Here is a 19278-nt window from a genome sequence, read left to right as displayed (position 1 = left end):
AATTCCTAAGCTGAAAGAATCTTACATGCCACACATACTCTAGAAAAACTTGCAAAAACTTGCGTTACACCTGGAATTGGTTTTGTAATCGGGAGTTAAACAATGTGGCCCGTGTAACCTTGGGGAACAAATACCTTTCAATTTGAAATATTCTCAGTTCTTTTCTAGGACATTCTTCAAGTGGCTATTTTTAAAGTTTTGTTTTGTTATACAGGTTAGAGGACTTGATGGAAAAGTTCCTGGGCAGCGGAATTGGTGGTCTAAACATTCACGGTTTTGAGTGAGGGATGTCGCCCAGAATTTGTAAAATGTGATGGAGACCTTGCCTCCAGGCTTCCTTAGATGTCCTGGATAGACGGTACCCGAGCCCTGGGGAGGGGCACTGTTGTTTCAGGCGACGCCCACGTGGGGCTGCGGATGCAGCTCCAAGCAGGCGCACATCCTGTGTGGAGAACTGTGTGTTGACGCTCCTTTTTGAGTGTCTGCTACTAGCTTCCCGTCCAGATCTTCAGTTTAGTGAAGTACAACCGTGAACAGTGTTGATCCACATGTTTGTTTCAGACCCCGAGTGCTAACACGTTCGTGAAATTAAGCAAATCAGATTTTACTTTTACACTTCCCAGCTGAGCTGCCCCTCTCCTGGTCCATGCCCCGCCACCTCACGGGCGGGACTGGCCTGGCCTGGCCCTGGCAGTGGGGGTGGTGCCGGCCGGTGACCCACAGCACTGAGGAAAGGTGGGGCGCGAGGGCACTTCCTCCGGCCCTTGGACTTCCTGTGCGCGCCAGGAGGAAAACCGAGCTGGAGGGTGTGTGAACCCTCAGGTTAAACCAGCAACACAAACACTCCGTACAACAAAGAAAATGTGAATTGTGTGAGTCACCCTGCCCCTCCCCCCCCACCCCAAAAAAAATTACTGGCAGATCCATTTTCAGGACAGCTGTAGGGTAGCTGTTATCTATAAATTGGTGAACTGATACGATGATATTTTAAAAACCTACCTTTCCTTCTGGCAGTTGTTGGCAATAGCAGTATGATTTTAACAAAAGAAAAGAAGACCTTTTTATTTCCCAGATGACAAGGGCCTGTTTTTACCTTGGCGATCTCTCTCTGGTTTGCTCTCCCGCCCTTCCATCCGCTGGTCTCTGTAAGTGCCATTGGCTGTCAGCGGGGAGGAGAGGTACAGCTTTGCCACCTCGATGCTTCTGTTCTCAATGTTGGCGTTGTTTAGCAGTGAGGGTGGGGGTGGGGGTGGCACATCAAAGGGTGTTCAGTTATCCTGGCAAAGTGCTGAATTGCTTTGTGTTTACTTTTGTTTCTAAGGCTGTTGTTTAATTTTATTTTTTATACATGAAAGTCTTTTTTTTTCCCCCTCCCTAGATTTTACTTTTTTCCTGATCCACAGTCATACAGAGATGGGGGAAGTTTGGTACAGAAAAAAAGAAAAACACCATCTCCCATCTTTCCAATCAGGCATAAGCACTATTAGCATTTGGGAACAGTTCTAATCTTTTGGCACATAGTTTGTCATATTAGATATACAGTTTCTCCTCGGATTTTTCTTTCCAGTTAAAAACCTCTTCTGGCCTGGCCGGCATGGCTCAGTCAGTGGTTGTGCGTTGAGTTATGAGCCAGGAGGTCATGGTTCAATTCCTGGTCAGGGCACATGCCTGAATTGCGGGTTCAGTCCGCAGTGTGGGGCATTGCAGGAGGCAGTCTATCAATTATTCTCTCTCATCATTGATGTTTTTATCTCTCACTCCCTCTCCCTTACTCTCTGAAACCAATAAAAAGATATTCTTAAAAAACAAACAAAAAGACACCACCTCTTCTGTAGGCTTCATATAAACAGCTCCTGTACAGGCCCCACCTGTTTAAAAAAAATATTTTTTTTATTGATTTCAGAAAGGAAGGGAGAGGGAGAGAGAGATAGAAACATCAGTGATGAGAGAGAAGTATTGATTGGCAGCCCCCTACTGCAAGCCCCCTACTGGGGATCAAGCCCACAACCCAGGCCCTTGACCAGAATTGAACCCGGGATCCTTAAGTCTGCAGGACGGATGCTCTATCCACTGAGCCAAACCAGCTAGGGCTTTAGGCCCTTTTAAGATCTGAATGCATTTATCTATTTCCTTAATGCTGGGCATACCATTTCTAATTGTTAAACTAATTCTCTGTGGTCCTGATGCGATTAGTACTTCACCCTCCAAAATTCAGGTTGAATACTGTATATCAAAACAACTTAGCCTCCAAAGCCAGCCACGCCCTCACCTGAGGGTCTGGGCCGCTTTCACTGTTCACATACAAGGTTCTTCCTCCTCTTGCTTTCCTGGCTTAATTGGCTTTGAATCAGACAGACGACCAACCTTACTCAGCCGATGACCTACCTGCAGGTCCTTGGGCACATCAATCCTCCTAAGCCTCCATTTCCCTATTCACAAAACAGAGGTAATGGTAACGCCCAATCGCAGGGTATGGTAAGGACTGCGAGCCAGGTTGTGAAGGGTGTGGCAGTGTCTGGAACCCGGCCCTGGTGAGATTCACTTCGAGGAGCGGTCACCTTCCTCCCAGGGACTTGGGCTGGCTGTTCTGCCAGTCCTGGTTTTGGAAGAGAGACCAGAAAGGAAAGGGAAGCCAAAAGGGGGAGGTGTACTGAAAAGATATTTTTTCCCTCTTCTAAGTATAAAGTTCAAGTGTTTGTTTTGGGCACTGCCTGAACCCTCCAGTGTCTGGGCCGGGGAGCGAGCCGCTGACTGGGTTCAGGGAGGTGGGCCAGGGGTGCCAGGCCCTTGCCGTTCTGCCAGCAGTGGGTCTGCCTCCTTGGTCTCTCTCCTTCTGGTCTTTCTTTGCTTGTCGCCTGACTCACCCCAAGCCTCTGACTGAGCAACCATGTGCCCCTGACATTCGCCCTCCCCGTGACTTTTGGGTTTCTCACCCCATCTGCAGCTAAGCCGGGGGGCAGGGGAGGATTTCTGTAGAAAAGAGTGTCTTCAGAAATTGCTTATGTGTAGCTCTTCGGGTCCTAATCCACCTGATTTTTATTTGAATTGCTCTACCGTATCTTTTAAGTACTCCAGAGGACGGGATTCCTCAGATAAACCCCACACGCTGGGCTGCGCCTGGGAAAGAAATGGCCACTAGGGTGGAGCTGGCCATGCACGCCTTCTCCCTGCCTTCTCCCTGCACCGGTCTCTGCACGTGCCTTGGAGGGCAGCCGGCGGGGTCTCCCTTTGTTCTTCGTCGTGTACTGCCTGTGGCAGAAGAATGAGTCCTTGTACACTTGGTACTTCAGCTCTGCCTTTTAAAGGCCAGGAATAGACTTAATCTAAAGAGCCATCTCGAGTGGCATGTGGGGCCGGAGAGGAGGAGGATTCAGGAGCAGGGGGCGGATTGGATTCATGGGAACAAGAGTGACATAAAACAGTTTAACTTCTTGTGCCTCCCTTCAGACTTTCAAATTTGTCTATTTAAAAGGAAAAACACTCATGGTCTGGACATCTGGCTTAGAAGTGCTGCCTCTTCTCTGCCGACGCGTGCGGTGCCGTCCCTGGACCTCAGGTGGTCTGAGAGAGCAGCACGCACGTGTGTGGACTAGCGCATTGGTCAGGCTGCGATGAGTGAGGATTGAGGATTTACAAACCCAGGCCTCAGGTTTAAATGTGACTGTCTCCCTGGACATGGTCATCCTGAGCAAGTAAGTTGTTGTCGTCTACGCTTTCACACCCTGCGTTGCCTGGAAATATAGAGCCCGAGGTGCTACTAACTCTGTTATTATGTGGTGGCATCTTAGACTCCATGTTATAATTGGCAAGGAAGAAGACCTCAGATAATCGGAGAAGCTGGCTTTTGATCATTTTTCTTGGAGTGCTGGTCTACAGCCATTTCTAATTTTCCTGAGACTGTCCTTTGATCAGATTAGGTTTCAGCTTGCAAGGTGGTGTGTCAGTGTGTTGCAAGCCTCTGCCCCGACTTTCAGATTCCTGCTGTTGGGGGAGCTGGGGCGGCCCGGAGCCTGCTGCGTTTGCCCAGATGGGCCCCACCTGCCTCCTCCTGGCTGCTGCAGCATTCCTTGGCGCTTCCTGTCTGGCTCACCTCCAAATGAGCCTGCTCATTTCCTTTCTCCGGAAATTCCCTTATTGCCCAGGTTCAAAGGTTCCAAGGTTCCATAAAGGTGGGCCTGACCTTCAAATTCTGACCTTGGTCAGAGCCTCTCATACCCCGGAGCTAATCTGAATTAGTGGGCTGTGGCTCCAAAGTCACAGTTGCAGTTGCTCTTAGCCAGAAGACGTGGGCGGCTGCCGGATGACCTGCAGAACCTGGGGCTGTGAGATGCTTTTATCTAAAGTTTAGGGTGGGCCTTGTGTACGTGCCCGGCATTGGAGTGCCAGTCTCACTGCCCTTCTGGCTTCTCCACAACCTCTATACTTACCAGTACTTTTCCAGTTACTTTTCATAATACCCAGTGGACTGACTTTGTAGGTACTTGATGAGGGTAGTGTTGTAGATGGTATAGAGCATCAGAAAACTTATTGCTGAATGTCCAGATGCTGTCATTTAAAAACATTTATTGATTGGAGAGAGAGAGAGAGAGAGAGAGAGAGAGAGAGAGAGAGAGAGAGAATTGTTCCGTTATTTATGCATTTATTGGTTGAGACTTGTTTGTGCGTTGACCAGGAATAGATCCTGCAACCTTGGCATATTGGGACGATGCTCCAACCAACTGAGCTACGTGGCCAGGGCCTTAGTGCTCTCTTAAGAATCAGGGCAGCTGAGTCCTGGGGAACATGCCTGACTTTGAAAAGCTAAGAACTCATCGCTCCTGAGGCCTCGGGAGAGGTGTGCTGAGGCAAGAGTGCTGACTCGCCTTCGGCCACATTCTCCCTCTAATGATCAGAGCTGATTGGCTGGACTGGGCGTGCTTGGCTCTGAGGCCTGTAATAAGCTTTCTTTGTTATCTAGCTCACCTAGAATTGGAAGAAAGTTACACCAGTTGTGAAATGTATCACCTTTCAGAGATGAATAGCATCTTAATTGACTCCCTTTGGAAACATGTCAAACTGAGATTTCTAAGTCTGGTGTAATCTGGTAAGCCTTGAGGTTGGGACCTCAGGCAGGGGCGCTCTGGGGAGACTGGTCCACCTCCAAGTTTGTTTTCTGGCTCCAAACAAATGAGTGGCTGTTTGACTATTGGCACGCGACCCAGTTTTTAAAGTACAGCCATATAGGGTATGGCGGACTGGTAACCGGGGGGTTTGAAAAGTGAGGTCATGGAAGGCCCAGATGAAACTCTTTTAATGTGTATCACAACGGCAATTAATCTTATTAACATGCTGGGCCCGCGCCTGCTCTCCCTGCCCCGGGTGTGCGCGGGGATTGAAGGGGCATGCTTTGAAGGGCTCTCTTCTTTGATGGTGCAGATGGATAACAGAAGCGTATAAAACTCTGTATCTGCTGTTAAAAAGGCCTTTTGTGCGCCCTTGCAGATTCATTCAGTTTGGAGAAGCAAGCAAAAAACTTCATGCAGATTGATAAGACGTACAAAAGGGGATTGACCGTAGATGCTGTCTTGTAGCTGTGGGCTCTGTGAGCCGACAGAACCGTGGAGAAGGAGTGCAGCGCCTCCTCTCTGCCCAGCGTCAAGCGAGTTCCAGCCCAGTATTTGGAAGTGAGAGGTTTAAAAACACGGTTGGTTTGTTGGGAGGCAAGAGTAAACATAGAAACAGCAAACATTGAAGGTGCTGTGGATGCTAAATCTGCGTTGATGGGGCACCGTGGGGGTTCCTAAGATAGAGAGGTGAGTGAGGGCGGCTGTGGTTAGGCCTGCTTCCTGGGTGGGGTGGGCCTTCACTGGGAGGGTCACAAGGTGAAGAGCAGGGTGAGGGTGCACAGGGTGCTCTTGGGGAGAGGCAGGTAGGACCGAGTGGAAGGCTTGTATGAGGTAGGGGACAGGCTGGGAGAGTTTAAAGGCAGTAGATGGCACGCTTTGATCTGCCTCCCTCACCAGTACGTGAGAGGAGGCTAGTACCGTGATGCCTCCTTATAAGGTTGCTGCCTAGTTCTATTTTGGAAGTCCATTTTTTTAGACGTTATCTAAAATACCCACCTAGACTCCCTTTTGCTGCTCTCTTTGTTATTTAACAAGTAGCCTTGGGGACAAAGAGGTTATTTAAAATTGTCAAGTTCAACAGATGTGGTTTGGGTGTGCTAATAGCCCCTAATGAATACAGACACTGCTTATGAAGTGAATAATTAATAAGAGAAATATCTGTCCCTGTATAATGTACCCATTTGCTCATAATTAATAAATGCCACACTTGTAACATTATTAAGTCTGTTCTCCTAAAGTTTCCTTGCTGTGTGTTTACACAGGGTTCTTACCTGCAGGACTTGTCAGAGCCTTTAGCATTCTAAATTACTTTGGGCCCAGCCGGTTGAGCATTGACCTGTGAACCAGGAGGTCACAGTTCGATTCCCGGTCAGGGCATGTGCTCGGGTTGTGGGCTCGAATCCCATTGTGGGGCATGCAGAAGGCAGCCGATCAGTGATTCTCTCTTATCTTTGATGTTTCTCTCCTCTTTCCTTCCCTCTCCCTCCCTCTCTCCCTCCCTCCTTCCCTCCCTCCCTCCCTCCCTCCTTCCCTCTCTTCCCTTTTGAAATCAATAAAAATATATATTTAAAAAAAATACTTTGGGCTCTAGCCGATTTGGCTCAGTGGATAGAGCATTGGCCTGCGGACTAAAGGTCCCGGGTTCGATTCTGGTCAAGGGCACAAGCCCAGATTTCGGGCTCAATCTCCAGTAGGGGGCGTGCAGGAAGCAAGCGATCAATGATTCTCATCATTAATGTTTCTATCTCTCTCTCCTTCTCCCTTCCTCTCTGAAATCAATAAAAAAATATGTTTTTAAAAAAATGAACTCTGGGAAAGGAGGTGGGGAGTGCCCTCTCTGTCCGTGGAACACCATGGGGCACTCTGGGAATGTGGTGCTCTGTTTGGCTGTGTGTGTGCACTGACCTCCATTTATCTTTTCTGCCCAGTGACGGTCTCTTGGCTGAAGGAGGATGAGGGGCTGTTACATTCCTCCCTTCCTTTTTCTTTGGAAATATAAACAGCAAACATCTTATATGGCTGCATAGAAGAGTTGCTGACAAGCTGAATTTGGGCAAGTTGAATCTCTGAATCCTCACATTAATGGAAATAGAACCCCAGCTCTCTACATCCTGCCATTAAAAAATAAACCCTTTCCTGCCCTGACAGGTTTGGCTCAGTGGATAGAGTATCGGCCTGCGGACTGAAGGGTCCCGGTCCCAGGTTCGATTCCAGTCAAGGGCATGTACCTTGGTTGCAGGCACATCCTCAGTAGGGGGTGTGCAGGAGGCAGCTGATTGATGTTTCTTTCTCATCGATGTTTCCAACTCTTTATCCCTCTCCCTTCCTCTCTGTAAAAAAAAAACAAAACAAACAAAATTTAAAAAAAAAAAAACCCTTCCCATCTGGCAGGGCAAAACACCCTAGAGTGGACAGGATGAATCAGCTGCCATGGCTGGACACCAAGATAAGCGTCTCTAGACATGGCACCGGCTGGCGGTCAGTGCTGGTACCGTGAGAACTCAGCAGCCAGCAGCACATGTGCTTTTAAGGTCAAGAGCAGCAGCACCCTGCTCCCCAGAAACAGCTGTTCTCATCTCTTCCCTTTAGGAGTCGATCTTGTGTGCTTTAGGACAGTTGTCTTTTCTTGTTGTTTTTAATCCTCACCCAAGGGTATGTTTATTGATGAGAGAGAGAGAGGAGAGAAACATGGATCGGCTGCCTCCTGTACATGCCCTGACCGGGGACCCGGCTGGGGCTAGAACAGTGTCTTTCCACCGTAACACAGTATTGGACGTTGCTTTCTTCTGGGTTTCTCCTTCCTCGTCCTTCGTTACACCTGTGCACATTACTTTCTCGTTCACACTGCCCCGTCGACACCGCGCGCCACACGTGGGCGCACAGGTTCCACAGGTTTCCCTCACCGCAGACACACACGTGCTGCTGGAGGGCACCGTGTGGACCGTTGATGCAGATCCTCACCCCAGGACTCTGGGCCCCAGTGCCCCACCCATTTCACCGTCTCATGGTACCAGAATTGTGGAAATAAAACCATTTTAAATGCAACAAGACAAAATAAAAATCTATGGTACCGGAAGTGAAGAACGTCTGGCAGACATCATGACTGTCCCATCAAACCTGTCCGCCGAGGCCCCGCCCACACACCGTCCTGAGGGCGGAGCACAGCGAGCTCCCAGCCTGACATGCCCTCTGCGGGCTCTGCCGGTGGAGCTCTGTGTGACAGCCCTTCCTGTGTTCATCACAGGGTTTCCACATCTGAAATACATGGCAGGACAGCTTTTTCCTGCTAGTCCTATTTTAAAATCTAATTCAGGAGTGTTTAACTTGACTTGTTGAAGGTTTCTTCTGAGTCCCCAAACAGCTTGCTCTCAAGCTCCTGGGAATCACTGGCTTACTACCGCGCTGCAGTGCAGGCCTGCACGGTGTGCTCCGAGGCCTCCCCCCAATCCCCCCGCCCCCCACCCCCGACTGCAGTGGAGGGAGAGGTCTCTCCCGGGGAAGATTGTTCTGCTTTGGTCGGTCCTTGCTGCTTTAGGGTGTCTGTTGGAACAGAGCCTGGAAGGAAGACCTCGAATGGCGTCATTGCTGAGACTCCATTCCGCTCAGACTGTCCTGAATTTCATTTGCAGGGGGGGCCCACTGCTCCCAGGAAGTGCAGGCTTAGGGTGAAGGGTGCACAGTATAGGACTGGCACATGTCCTGTCTGTCTTGCACTGGGTACCAGTTTGAGACATCTGTAGGTGATGGCCTATTTCTACAACTGGAAATGAGATGGAAAGTAGGAATCCATGAGTTTGGAACCCAGCCTCACTTAGAAAAAGCACAGGCACCTGTTGGCCTAGTACATTTCCCCTTCTCCACTGACCTGGGCTGGACCCCAAACCTGGCCAGGGTCAGAGCAGCACCTGTGAGAGCGGTGGGGCCACCATGGGGAGATGGTGACTGGGTGTTGGCCTCGCCCCTGTCATCATGCACTCAATTGGAGAACCGAGGCTATTTGCATTTTTTTAAAAAGAGGGTCAGTAGAGCTCCCTTTGGCAGCACATATACTAAAATTGGGACAACACAGAGATTAGCATGGCCCTTGTGCAAGAATGACACACAAACTCATGAAGCATTCACTATCTATAATAAACGCATAATATGCAAATTGACCAGACAGCAGAACGACCGTCCGGGTGACCTTCCAGACGACCACGCTATAACATGTACTGGCGCCAGGCCAGCCAAGGCGGGTGTGATGCAATTGGTCAGGGGCCCCGCCATCGCCCCACGATCACCCTGCAGAGGGAGGCCCGGACCACCGGCCAGCAGGGCAATCTATTGGGGATGGAGGGGGTGGGAAAGGCGATCGATGGCGGAGTCCCAGCCCGGTGGGCGGGGCTTCCCTCTGCGCAGCGATTGATTGTGGAGCCCTGCAATCGATCACTCCAAAGATGGAGGCCCAGGCCACCTGGCTGGTGGTGCTGTGGTGGGTGGGCAGGGCAATTGATCTGGGGGCCCTTCTCTCGATTGCCTCACAGAGGGAGGCCCAGGCCACTGGCCAGCAACGCAGTGGCAGGTGGGCGGGGCCTGCCAGCAATCGCCCTGCAGAGGGAGGCCCAAGCCAGCCAAGCGATTGCACCCCACGCCTGTTGCCCACAGAGGGAGGTGACTGGTGGCGGGGGAGAGGGGAGTAGCACCGCACAGATGGCAGGCACTGGCAGTGGCAGCGGCGGGGGCAGGGCCAGTTGCTGGCAGCTGGGGAAGGAAAGCCCCGATAGGCCCTGATCGATAGGCCCTGAACGCCGGCTAGGCCTAGGGACCCTACCTGAGGGGTCCCGGATTGTGAGAGGGCGCAGGCGGGCTGAATTTTGTGCACCAGGCCTCTAGTTTTAAAAGAAAGGTCAGTAGCTTTATTTCATAAAGAGGTCTGTGATGCAAAAAACCCCCATAAAAACCAAAAGACCAGAGGGGGTGGGGTGGGGGAAGTAAGACAAACTTGAGTAGGCTGTCAGCCAAGAAAGGCAGTGACCACAACTGTCTTCCCAGCCTTAAGTGCTTGGCACAGAGCCAGGCTCCAGGAGGCACTCAGTAAAGAGTTGTTGAATAATAGGTTGTATTGTATTTTCATAACAGTCCTATAAAGTGTGTATTGGTTTGTACATTTATTTGAGTAAACTGAAGCTCAGAGAGGTTGAATAACTTGCCTTTGGTCACACAGCTGGAACATGGCAGGCCTGTGACTCAGACCTCGTTCTGTGTAAGCCACGGTCCACGTGCCTTCAGTAGACTAAAACAGAGGGAGTGGTAGGGACACGTTCATCTTCTCGCTCACTCGCTCTCTTCAACACAGTCACTCCCCGTTGCTTTGTTGTTGTTTTTTTCTGTTATATTTTTAACTTTAATTTTTTTTTTAAGTTTTGACATAATTTCAGAATTACAGAGAAGTTAGCAGTCAGTATAAATAATTCTCCTTTGCCCATGTCTGTAGAGGTATCTTCTTGGAAGGTCTTGTGAGCCGTTTTAACATGAGATCGGGCCACACTGCATAGGGATTTCCAGGTGTCTGTGAGGTAGGGTGTGTCCCTTTGAGAATGTTTACCGGGGGAGGGGTTTGTGTGGAAAAAAACAGCCATGTGACCCCACCCAGGAACTAAAGCTAACCCAAGAGCAGCCCTCAAGGGCTTGCTGGATGAAAACATGAGAGAAGAGTCTGGGGTTTATAATTTTGCATGGAAGAACCCCCCCTCTGAGAAACTGGAGGGTTTGGGGAATATAAAAGTGGCTTATGAAGATGACTTCAGCTTCCCAATCGGACACCCTTGGGGGTGGCATCATACCTCCCGGCTGCCAAGAACAATAAGCGATGGGTTCCCAGACGGCTGCGCCCCATGCCATTTCCTCTCCTCACTGTTGAAATTAAAAAGATTACTGTTTATACTGTTTTATCTGGCCCACGCCCTCCGCACAGGTTGTTTTTAACCCTCTCCTTGCTTTCACTCTTGGTACCCCCGTACCTACTTTCTCGCTCTGGTTTCCAGGGTTCCTCCTCCTTCCTGCTGAGACAGCTGCATTCCCAAAGGCATTGTGTTTGGAGGAGGACATGTGTGGATTCTTCCTTGTCTGGGAGGAAAGGGGGTCTCCTTTAAAGGGGTAAACAGTTTGAAAGTTTTCCAAATCAGGGGAGTTTCTCCAGTTCCGACATTAAAGAAACCAGTGTCCGCTGCTGGCTTTAAGTTTCCTTGGAAATACTCATTGAAGCTTCTGGAAAGTTATTTTAATAGACACCTTTTCTTTTTTCCCCTAACCGGTGACACCAAACAGTGAGATTGCTTTGGGTTTTACATCGGCAGATAGAATGCTCCCCAGGGAATTTGAGGCCGGCCCCTGAAACGCGGAGAGGACCATTCTGCCTCGGCATTTCTTACCCAGCGTGGGCCGCCATGACAGTGCTGACTCGGAAAAGTTTCTGAGATCATTTATAGTCAGCACACCCCTCTCGGGGTCTAGAATCAAAGTACCTGAACGGATCAGGAGCCACTTTACGTCTTAACAGCGTCTGTGCAAGCTCGGCACTAGCCCATCGTGTGTGTGATCCGGGTGTGTGACCCGGGTGTGTGACCCGGGTGTGTGACCCGGGTGTGTGATCCGGGTGTGAGATCCGGGTGTGTGACCCGGGTGTGTGATCCGGGTGTGAGATCCGGGTGTGTGACCCGGGTGTGTGACCCGGGTGTGTGACCCGGGTGTGTGACCCGGGTGTGAGATCCGGGTGTGTGACCCGGGTGTGTGATCCGGGTGTGAGATCCGGGTGTGAGATCCGGTGTGAGATCCGGGTGTGTGATCCGGGTGTGTGACCCGGGTGTGTGACCCGGGTGTGAGATCCGGGTGTGTGACCCGGGTGTGTGACCCGGGTGTGTGACCCGGGTGTGAGATCCGGGTGTGTGATCCGGGTGTGTGATCCGGGTGTGAGATCCGGGTGTGAGATCCGGTGTGAGATCCGGGTGTGTGATCTGGGTGTGTGACCCGGGTGTGTGACCCGGGTGTGAGATCCGGGTGTGTGACCCGGGTGTGTGACCCGGGTGTGTGACCCGGGTGTGAGATCCGGGTGTGTGACCCGGGTGTGTGACCCGGGTGTGTGACCCGGGTGTGTGACCCGGGTGTGTGACCCGGGTGTGTGACCCGGGTGTGTGGAACTCGAGGTCCCAGTGAGCGGTGGGGCAGTGCCTGCCTGGGTAGTCTCCAGCCGGGAGGACGGTGTGGTGGATTCGGCTGGGACAGTGGCCCCTTTTCAAAGGTTTAATTGGTGGTGGTGGGGTAAATAATTAGATTTTAAGTGCTCTTCCTCTTTTTGTCTTGGAGATTGCTAGGTCCCTTCTTCTTGTCTGCGTTGCTACTCTGGTTCGGACGTGATTATGCAGCCTTTAAGTTTTCCAACACCCACGTGGGAACAGTGGGCACCTGTTGGGGTGGTGGAAACAGCACAGAGGACCTGGATTAAAATGGAGCATGGTCTCTTAACTAGTTGGGTTACCCCAGACAAGCCACTTGACTTCTGTGAGTCTCAGTGTCCCTATCTGTAACGTGGGGGTGCTAATTAGTTCTTTGTCCGGAGGATCAACTGAGGACACCCTGTGGAAGTACTTCGTGTTTCAGTCACGTTTGGTGTTACTCTGGGATCTGACTTCAGATAAGTTCCTTCACTTCCACGGAATTAGTTAAGTTCCTATTGGCAGGTTAACTTAGTTCTTAGAACTTGATCTCATCCGGAAACTGGAATAGTAACACCTACCTGGTTAAATTGTTGGGAAACGGGAATAATGACACCTACGTGGTTAAACAGTCAGATGCCTGATACACCTGGCTTCAAGGGGTCACAAGAGCTTGGCCAACTGCGATCGCATGGTAGCCTTCGCGTGACGTCATACACTGGCTGAGCTCTTTGAGACAACAAACGACTAGTGAGTTCTTCACAGGGATAAGAGCATTTAACTGGTATTGTCCCTGCAGAGAGTGAGCGGGGAGGTAGGGGTGGGGGATGAGAGTGGGTGGGTAGGGGAAGTCTGGCTACTTGTATCTTGACATGAGGATTTGTTTGGAAAATAAATTTCCTTCTGGTAATTGTATATAATGTGACAGGTCGGTGATTAGTGCCAGTTAACTTTTATTAACTACTGTACATTATTGTAAAGCTGTAAGATCATAAAAGGTCATAAAATTTGCTAAAGAGAAGATTTTGATATGTCTTTAAATAGTGTTTAAAAATTGAAATAGGCAATCTAGCAGGGATTGGTGTTTTTGCAGAAGGGAAAATTAGCAAAGACAGTTTTCCAAAACAATATTTAATGAAGTGTTGCTTTTAGCTGCTGACAAATTAGTTTTTGACATATCCCTCAGGAAGACTGAAGGAATGACAACCGTAGTTGGTGGATGAGAGTTTGAAAGTGAGGGGGAGAGAGAGAGAGAGAGAGAGAGAGAGAGAGAGAGAGAGAGAGAGAGAGATTGGTTGATTGATTCCAGGTAAAGTGTCTCACAGTTGGTCATAATGGTCTCATGTGTCAAGAATTCTGAATTATCTGCATTTTTTCTCTGATTGCTCATGTGTGGCATGGTTTGTTTTTCTTCTAGGATGTGGAGAAAGAGAAGGAAACCCACAATTACCTCAGCAAAGAGGAAATCCAAGAGAAAATTCATAAATACAATTTAGCAGTCACAGACAAGTTGAAGATGACCTTGGTAAGCACCCATGATACACTTTAGGTTGACAGAGGTCAAAAACAAGTGAGTTGTTGCTGTTACAATCCATCTCTATGTTTTAAAGTCTGAGTCACAGTTGCAGAAGGTTAATGGTCCAGGTATGTAGGACAGGAAAATGTTTCTGCGTCTTTCAAATTATTTTGAAGTAGCTTTATCTCAAAATCGGTTAAATAAAGTTAAATTTTATTTTAAAAGATTCTGTGCCCAGCAAAGGATTTATAGCAGTGAGTGTAATCTTTGCCTGTTTAACATATAGGCGGTAACTCAGATTCTAATGAGGCCCTACATACGTTTATCTTGTGTAAATAAATCTGGAAGTTTCAGGAAAAGGGTTTGTGCCTAATGGATTGGAATCTAATTGAGCTCAGACTTTTCTCAGCTGGTTGTCAAGAGTAAGATGAGGTATGCAGTATCCGCTCCCTGCGTGTGGTTGATTCAAGCTCCTGCAACAGTGTACCTACAGCGTGAAGCGCGGAGGGGAGCACGGGGCTTGGAGAGGAAAGGAGCGCTGACTACCAAGCTGGAGTATTCCTGCTCCTTTAACTTGGACTGGCATCTGTACTTGCCCCCCCCACCCCACTTGGGGATTTTACTTGTGGCACCTGCCATCCCTTGGTGCCAGTTTCCAGGGCTCTTGGACCCCTGCCTCTCAGTCTATTGACTGAGCTGACAAGAGTTCAGCAAAGGACAAGGTGACCTGTTTAGAACAGGCCCTACTGAGTTCTGTGACCCCAAGGGAGGAGCTTTTAAATATAAACCCTTGTGATAAAAGATCCCTCCCTAGTGGGACTCTGCCAAAAAGGGAGAGGGGCAGATGAACTCAAGGCTTCTCTTCATCACTCCAGCGGTGATGTTCTCCTTTTCAAACAGTTTTCATCCAAGTAGAGAAATTCCACCCCCCCTCTTCTGTGGAGTTTAATTAAAACATGCAAATTTCCATGTTTCATAGATTAAAATTTTGAGTGTTGTATACTACTTTCCACCAGACTGAACAAGTGAATTAGTATTGTAAAGTGATCCTGTGGAAAGGAAGAAAAATAATCCTATATAATAAAACCCTAATATGTAAATCAACTGAATGGTGGAGCGACCGGTCGCTATGACCTGCACTGACCACCAGGGGACAGACATTCAGCACAGGAGCTGTCCTCTGGTGTGCTCCCACAGGGGGAGCGCCGCTCAGCCAGAAGCTGGGCTCTCGGCTGGTGAGCGTAGCGGCGGTGGCAGGAGCCTCTCCCGCCTCCACTGCAGGCGGGCGATAAGGAGCAAGGGGTCCCAGACTGCGAGAGGGTGCAGGTCCGGCTGAGGGACCACCCCCTCCCCCAAGTGCACGAATATCGTGCACCAGACCCCTAGTGGGCCATAAAGGAGTTCTTTAATGTCCTACTTCAGTGGTCAGCAAACTCATTAGTCAACAGAGCCAAATATTAACAGTACAAAGATTGAAATTTCTTTTGAGAGCCAAATTTTTTAAACTTCTTCTAACGCCACTTCTTCAAAATAGGCTCGCCCAGGCCGTGGTATTTTGTGGAAGAGCCACACTCAAGGGGCCAAAGAGCCATATGTGGCTCGCGAGCCGCAGTTTGCCGATCACGGTGCTACTTTAACTGTGTCATTTATACATAACACCTGATAATTTATTTAAATAAAACATTACAATAAATTTTTTAAAAAATATACTGAATGTAAAATAGAAAGTGAAAATAAGACCATTATTACCATTCTTGGCCATTAAAAAATAGTAATTCTACCATAAATTAAGATAGGTGCTAAAACTCATCAAATTGTATATATTAAATATATGCAGGGTTTTTTTGGTATAAAAGTTATACCCTCACTAAAACTAGTAAAAATATACGTACAGGCAGTCCTCGGGTTACGTCGGACTCGACATATGTCATTTCATGGTTACAGCGCCATCTCCCATTTATTTATTTTAAAAAAAGTTCCGTCTCTTCAACATATGTACATACATGCTTTATGTTTTTTATTATTTATTTACCACAAGTAAAGGTCAGGAATTGTTATCTTTCTTTTAATTTTTTTTACTGTTTCACTTCATTACTGCTATGTATGTGCTTCATGTGGGTGACGTAGGTGCTTATGGAGGTGGGTTCCGACTTAGGGCGAAAATCGCGTTACGTCGCCGTAGGAACGGATTTCCGACGTAACCCGAGGACCTACTGTGTATATAGAAGGAGACATAAATACCATGTTAAATAAAAAAAGACAAGTGCTTATATTATAATATCTATAGTTCACACTGTTTGAATTTGTTTTAAAAATACTGTTGCTTGAGGTGCCTGAAACCCATCGCATACCCTGTGCTCCATGGGATGCTTTGTGTAAAAGAGTTTCAGTGAAATTGGTAATCGAGAACCTGACCTAACAGCCAGGAGGATTGAGAAGAGCTTGTCTTCTTACTGCCTACTCCTTGTTGGCTTAGGTATTTCAGAGCCCCGTTTGTGACCTTCCTTTTCTGTGTCATAGCTGGTCATCAGTTACAGATGTCGCTCCCTCGTGCGTTGGCCTAGACCTGTGCCCCAGGCCTTAAGGAGCCCTGTGGTTTGGCTGGCATCTGCTCCAGCGGGCTGTACCCTCGCCGGGGGGCCCCCGTGCAGCTTCAGAGGCGTGGGTCTGGGCTTCAGTCGGCACTGTGTCGGGAGGCGTCTCCTGTCGCCACATCTGCCCTGCAGACCTTGCCTCTGGAAGCACTTTGCTGGGGCCGTAACCTCCCTCAGAGGTCATGCACATAGCAGTGCTCTCTGGTGAAGTGTGGCCACCGAGCTGTACACGGAAAGAACAAGTGAAGCAGTGTTGCGCCTTCCTTGTATTGTCTTCATCTGACCCTTCCCTCAAGTGCCACCATCAGTGCAGCTAAGAGTGCGCTTTTCTTCCCGCCTCAGAATCCGAACGGGACTTACACTGGCTTCATCAAGGTGCAGATGGAACTCTGCAAGCCCCCGCAGGCGTCTCCGAGCGCCGGAAGGCCCGCTCCCAGCAGCAGCGGCTGCATGAACACGCTTCACATCAGCAGCACCAACACCGTGGGGGAAGTGATAGAGGCCCTGCTCAAAAAGTTCCTCGTGACCGAGAGCCCCGCCAAGTTTGCACTTTATAAGCGTTGTTACCGGGAAGATCAAGGTACATGGCACGCGCAGGATGGACCTGGTCTCTGCTTTAATTTTGTCTCCTGTGCTCATTGGCCGAAGGAGGGCTAGTGGGTGTGTCTGTCCGTTACGTCGGAGCCAGGACAGTTCTGGAGGGCGTGTGCTCCTGACCTGGGCTATGCTTGCTGGCTGTCTGTAGGTTTGAGCTGGACAGTGTGCACCTCGAGAGCTCAGGCATCACATGTGATAAGCATTTTTGTGCAGGGAGATGGCTTTGGTTTTCTTTGGTAACTTCGATTTTAATGCTCTTCAGGACAAAGAGCATGCCCCGTGCTTGAAGTTTGCAGTAGCACATCCCAGGGTAGATGCGCAGCTGGACGGGGAGCGGCCTGGTGGGTTTGCGTTCTGAGACCCTGAGGCTGGGGAGGCCCGTGTGTATGACCGCACATCCAGACTCACTGGCGTGCGTGGCCAGCCTGGGCTCTTCTCTCTCCCTGGCTTGCCTCTAGCCATTACACTGGGGCATTTTGGCACCCAGTCCCCCAGAGGCACTTACAGTCTGAACTTAATACCCACATTCAGTGGATAGAAAGAGAATATTAAATTTCTGTGTGAAATGGAATAAGATATTCCAGGTCAGGTTCTCGGGCAGAAATTGATACCAAGTCGTGGACAGCAGTGATTGAGTGATTGACTTAAGTAATCATTTGAAAATGGTGCCTGAGAACTCAACTATTTATTTATTTATTTTAATTTAAAAAATTTTAATATATATTTTTATTGATTTCAGAGAGGAAGAGAGAGGGAGAGAGGGCTAGAAACGTCAGTGATGAGAGAGAATCACCGATTGCCTCCTACACACCCCACAATGGGGATTGAGCCTGCAACCTGGGCATGTGCCCTGAGTGGGCATCAAACCGTGACCTCCTGGTTCATAGGTCAACGCTCAACCACTGAGCCATGCCAGTCAGGCAGAACTCAACTATTTATTTTCTCTAGTTTTTCTGGGGTGAAGCCTAAAGCAGCTCTAGAAAAAGATAATACTAACACGATAAGAATGCCCTCAGTTGCATGAGGATGGAAGCCGGCTAGTTGCTGAGTGTATGCACATTTGGGGAATACATACCATGCATGGGCTGGGCCCTGCAGAATACAGGTACGAATGGACTGAGGTTCCCATCCTCGAGGCCACAGCTCAGTGAGGGGGGCAAGTTCACCTCTGCAGGGAAATGAGCACCTACCGTGCAGCTGTACCCGAAGTGCCAGAGGAATGGAGATAAGCTCAGGTGGCATTTTTATCTTATTTTAGCTTATTTGCTGGCTCACCTGGACTTCAGCTGTGCAGTCCTGTTGAGATACTGCCTTCATGGCTGCAAGTCTTTTAACATTACAGGCAGTCAGTGCCAGTACTGTGTGTGTGTGTGTGTGTGTGTGTGTGTGTGTGTGTGAGAGAGAGAGAGGAGGGGGGGGGGAGGGGGAGAGAGAGAGAGATGAAGCATCGAGCTGTGCTTAAAGTCACCCGGGCTCGTATTCCGACTGTTTGTGGCTGCAGATCCTAAATTAATCTGCAGAGAGATTTGCTCCTGGAGCTCTGACTTCATGTCCTTTGGATGGTATATTTTTATTGTTTTTAAAGGGTTGCAGATCCTTTTTAAAGAAGTTTCTTATCTTGCTTTCTCAAGGGAGGAACAGAATTAATTAAAGGCCCATTTTGGGGAGGATTACCCATTTAAATTCATTCTTGAAAATTATTTCCTTTTTGATCAAGGCACAGTTTATATTGTGCAGCTAGAAAGAAAATAGTATAGCTTTCATCCCACTGTGGGCTGTTGGTAATCCGATGAGGAGGGTGGTGGCTGGGGCTGTTGCCTTGCCCTGGAGGAGGATGGTGAGGGTGTGTGGCCCGGGGACGATGCAGCACTCGCCCGTGACCTGCTCCTTGTTTCCTCACCCAGTCTACGCCTGCAAGCTCTCAGACCGGGAGCATCCACTCCACCTGCGTCTGGCAGCGGGGCCCAGAACAGACACACTTAGCTTTGTTCTCCGTGAACATGAGATTGGAGAGGTAAGTACATTACTGCTTTAAACCGTGCACACCAGCTGGTCCCATTTTATTGCTCTAGTCTAGTGAGTTTACCTTTGGAAGAGGGAGGGGTGTCCTGCGGAGGGTAGCTTTCTCTGTGTTTTTGAATTGTTAGAAATGAACCCAAAGTTAGTCTACAATATACTTCTTCTACAACACGCGTTACATTGGTCTGTAGTTGCCCGCGGTGCAGGAAATAACATTTTAACTTGATCTCCACCCAAAGAGTCATTCTCACCCCCTC

The 19278-nt window shown here is 49.1% G+C and overlaps 1 protein-coding gene and 1 non-coding gene across 4 annotated transcripts in view; both read left to right on the top strand.

Annotated features, from left to right (window-relative positions):
- The window catches only part of RASSF3 (Ras association domain family member 3), an 84551-nt gene that overhangs the window by 57169 nt on the left and 8104 nt on the right, over window positions 1-19278 (top strand). For all 3 annotated transcript variants that reach the window (XM_054718898.1, XM_054718900.1, XM_054718899.1), the window contains exons 2-4: window positions 13713-13820; window positions 16748-16985; window positions 18907-19016. In XM_054718898.1, the coding sequence (XP_054574873.1) occupies window positions 13713-13820; window positions 16748-16985; window positions 18907-19016 (456 nt within the window). The remainder of the gene's footprint in view (window positions 1-13712; window positions 13821-16747; window positions 16986-18906; window positions 19017-19278) is intronic.
- On the top strand, window positions 9131-9234 carry LOC114234180 (U6 spliceosomal RNA). Its single transcript, XR_003620383.2, has one exon. It is a non-coding gene; the product is annotated as a U6 spliceosomal RNA (small nuclear RNA).

Source organism: Eptesicus fuscus, chromosome 7 (genome assembly GCF_027574615.1).
Source record: "Eptesicus fuscus isolate TK198812 chromosome 7, DD_ASM_mEF_20220401, whole genome shotgun sequence".
Taxonomy (NCBI): domain Eukaryota; kingdom Metazoa; phylum Chordata; class Mammalia; order Chiroptera; family Vespertilionidae; genus Eptesicus; species Eptesicus fuscus.
Note: the sequence above shows the minus strand (reverse complement) of the source record. Positions and strands in the feature narration are given on the sequence as shown.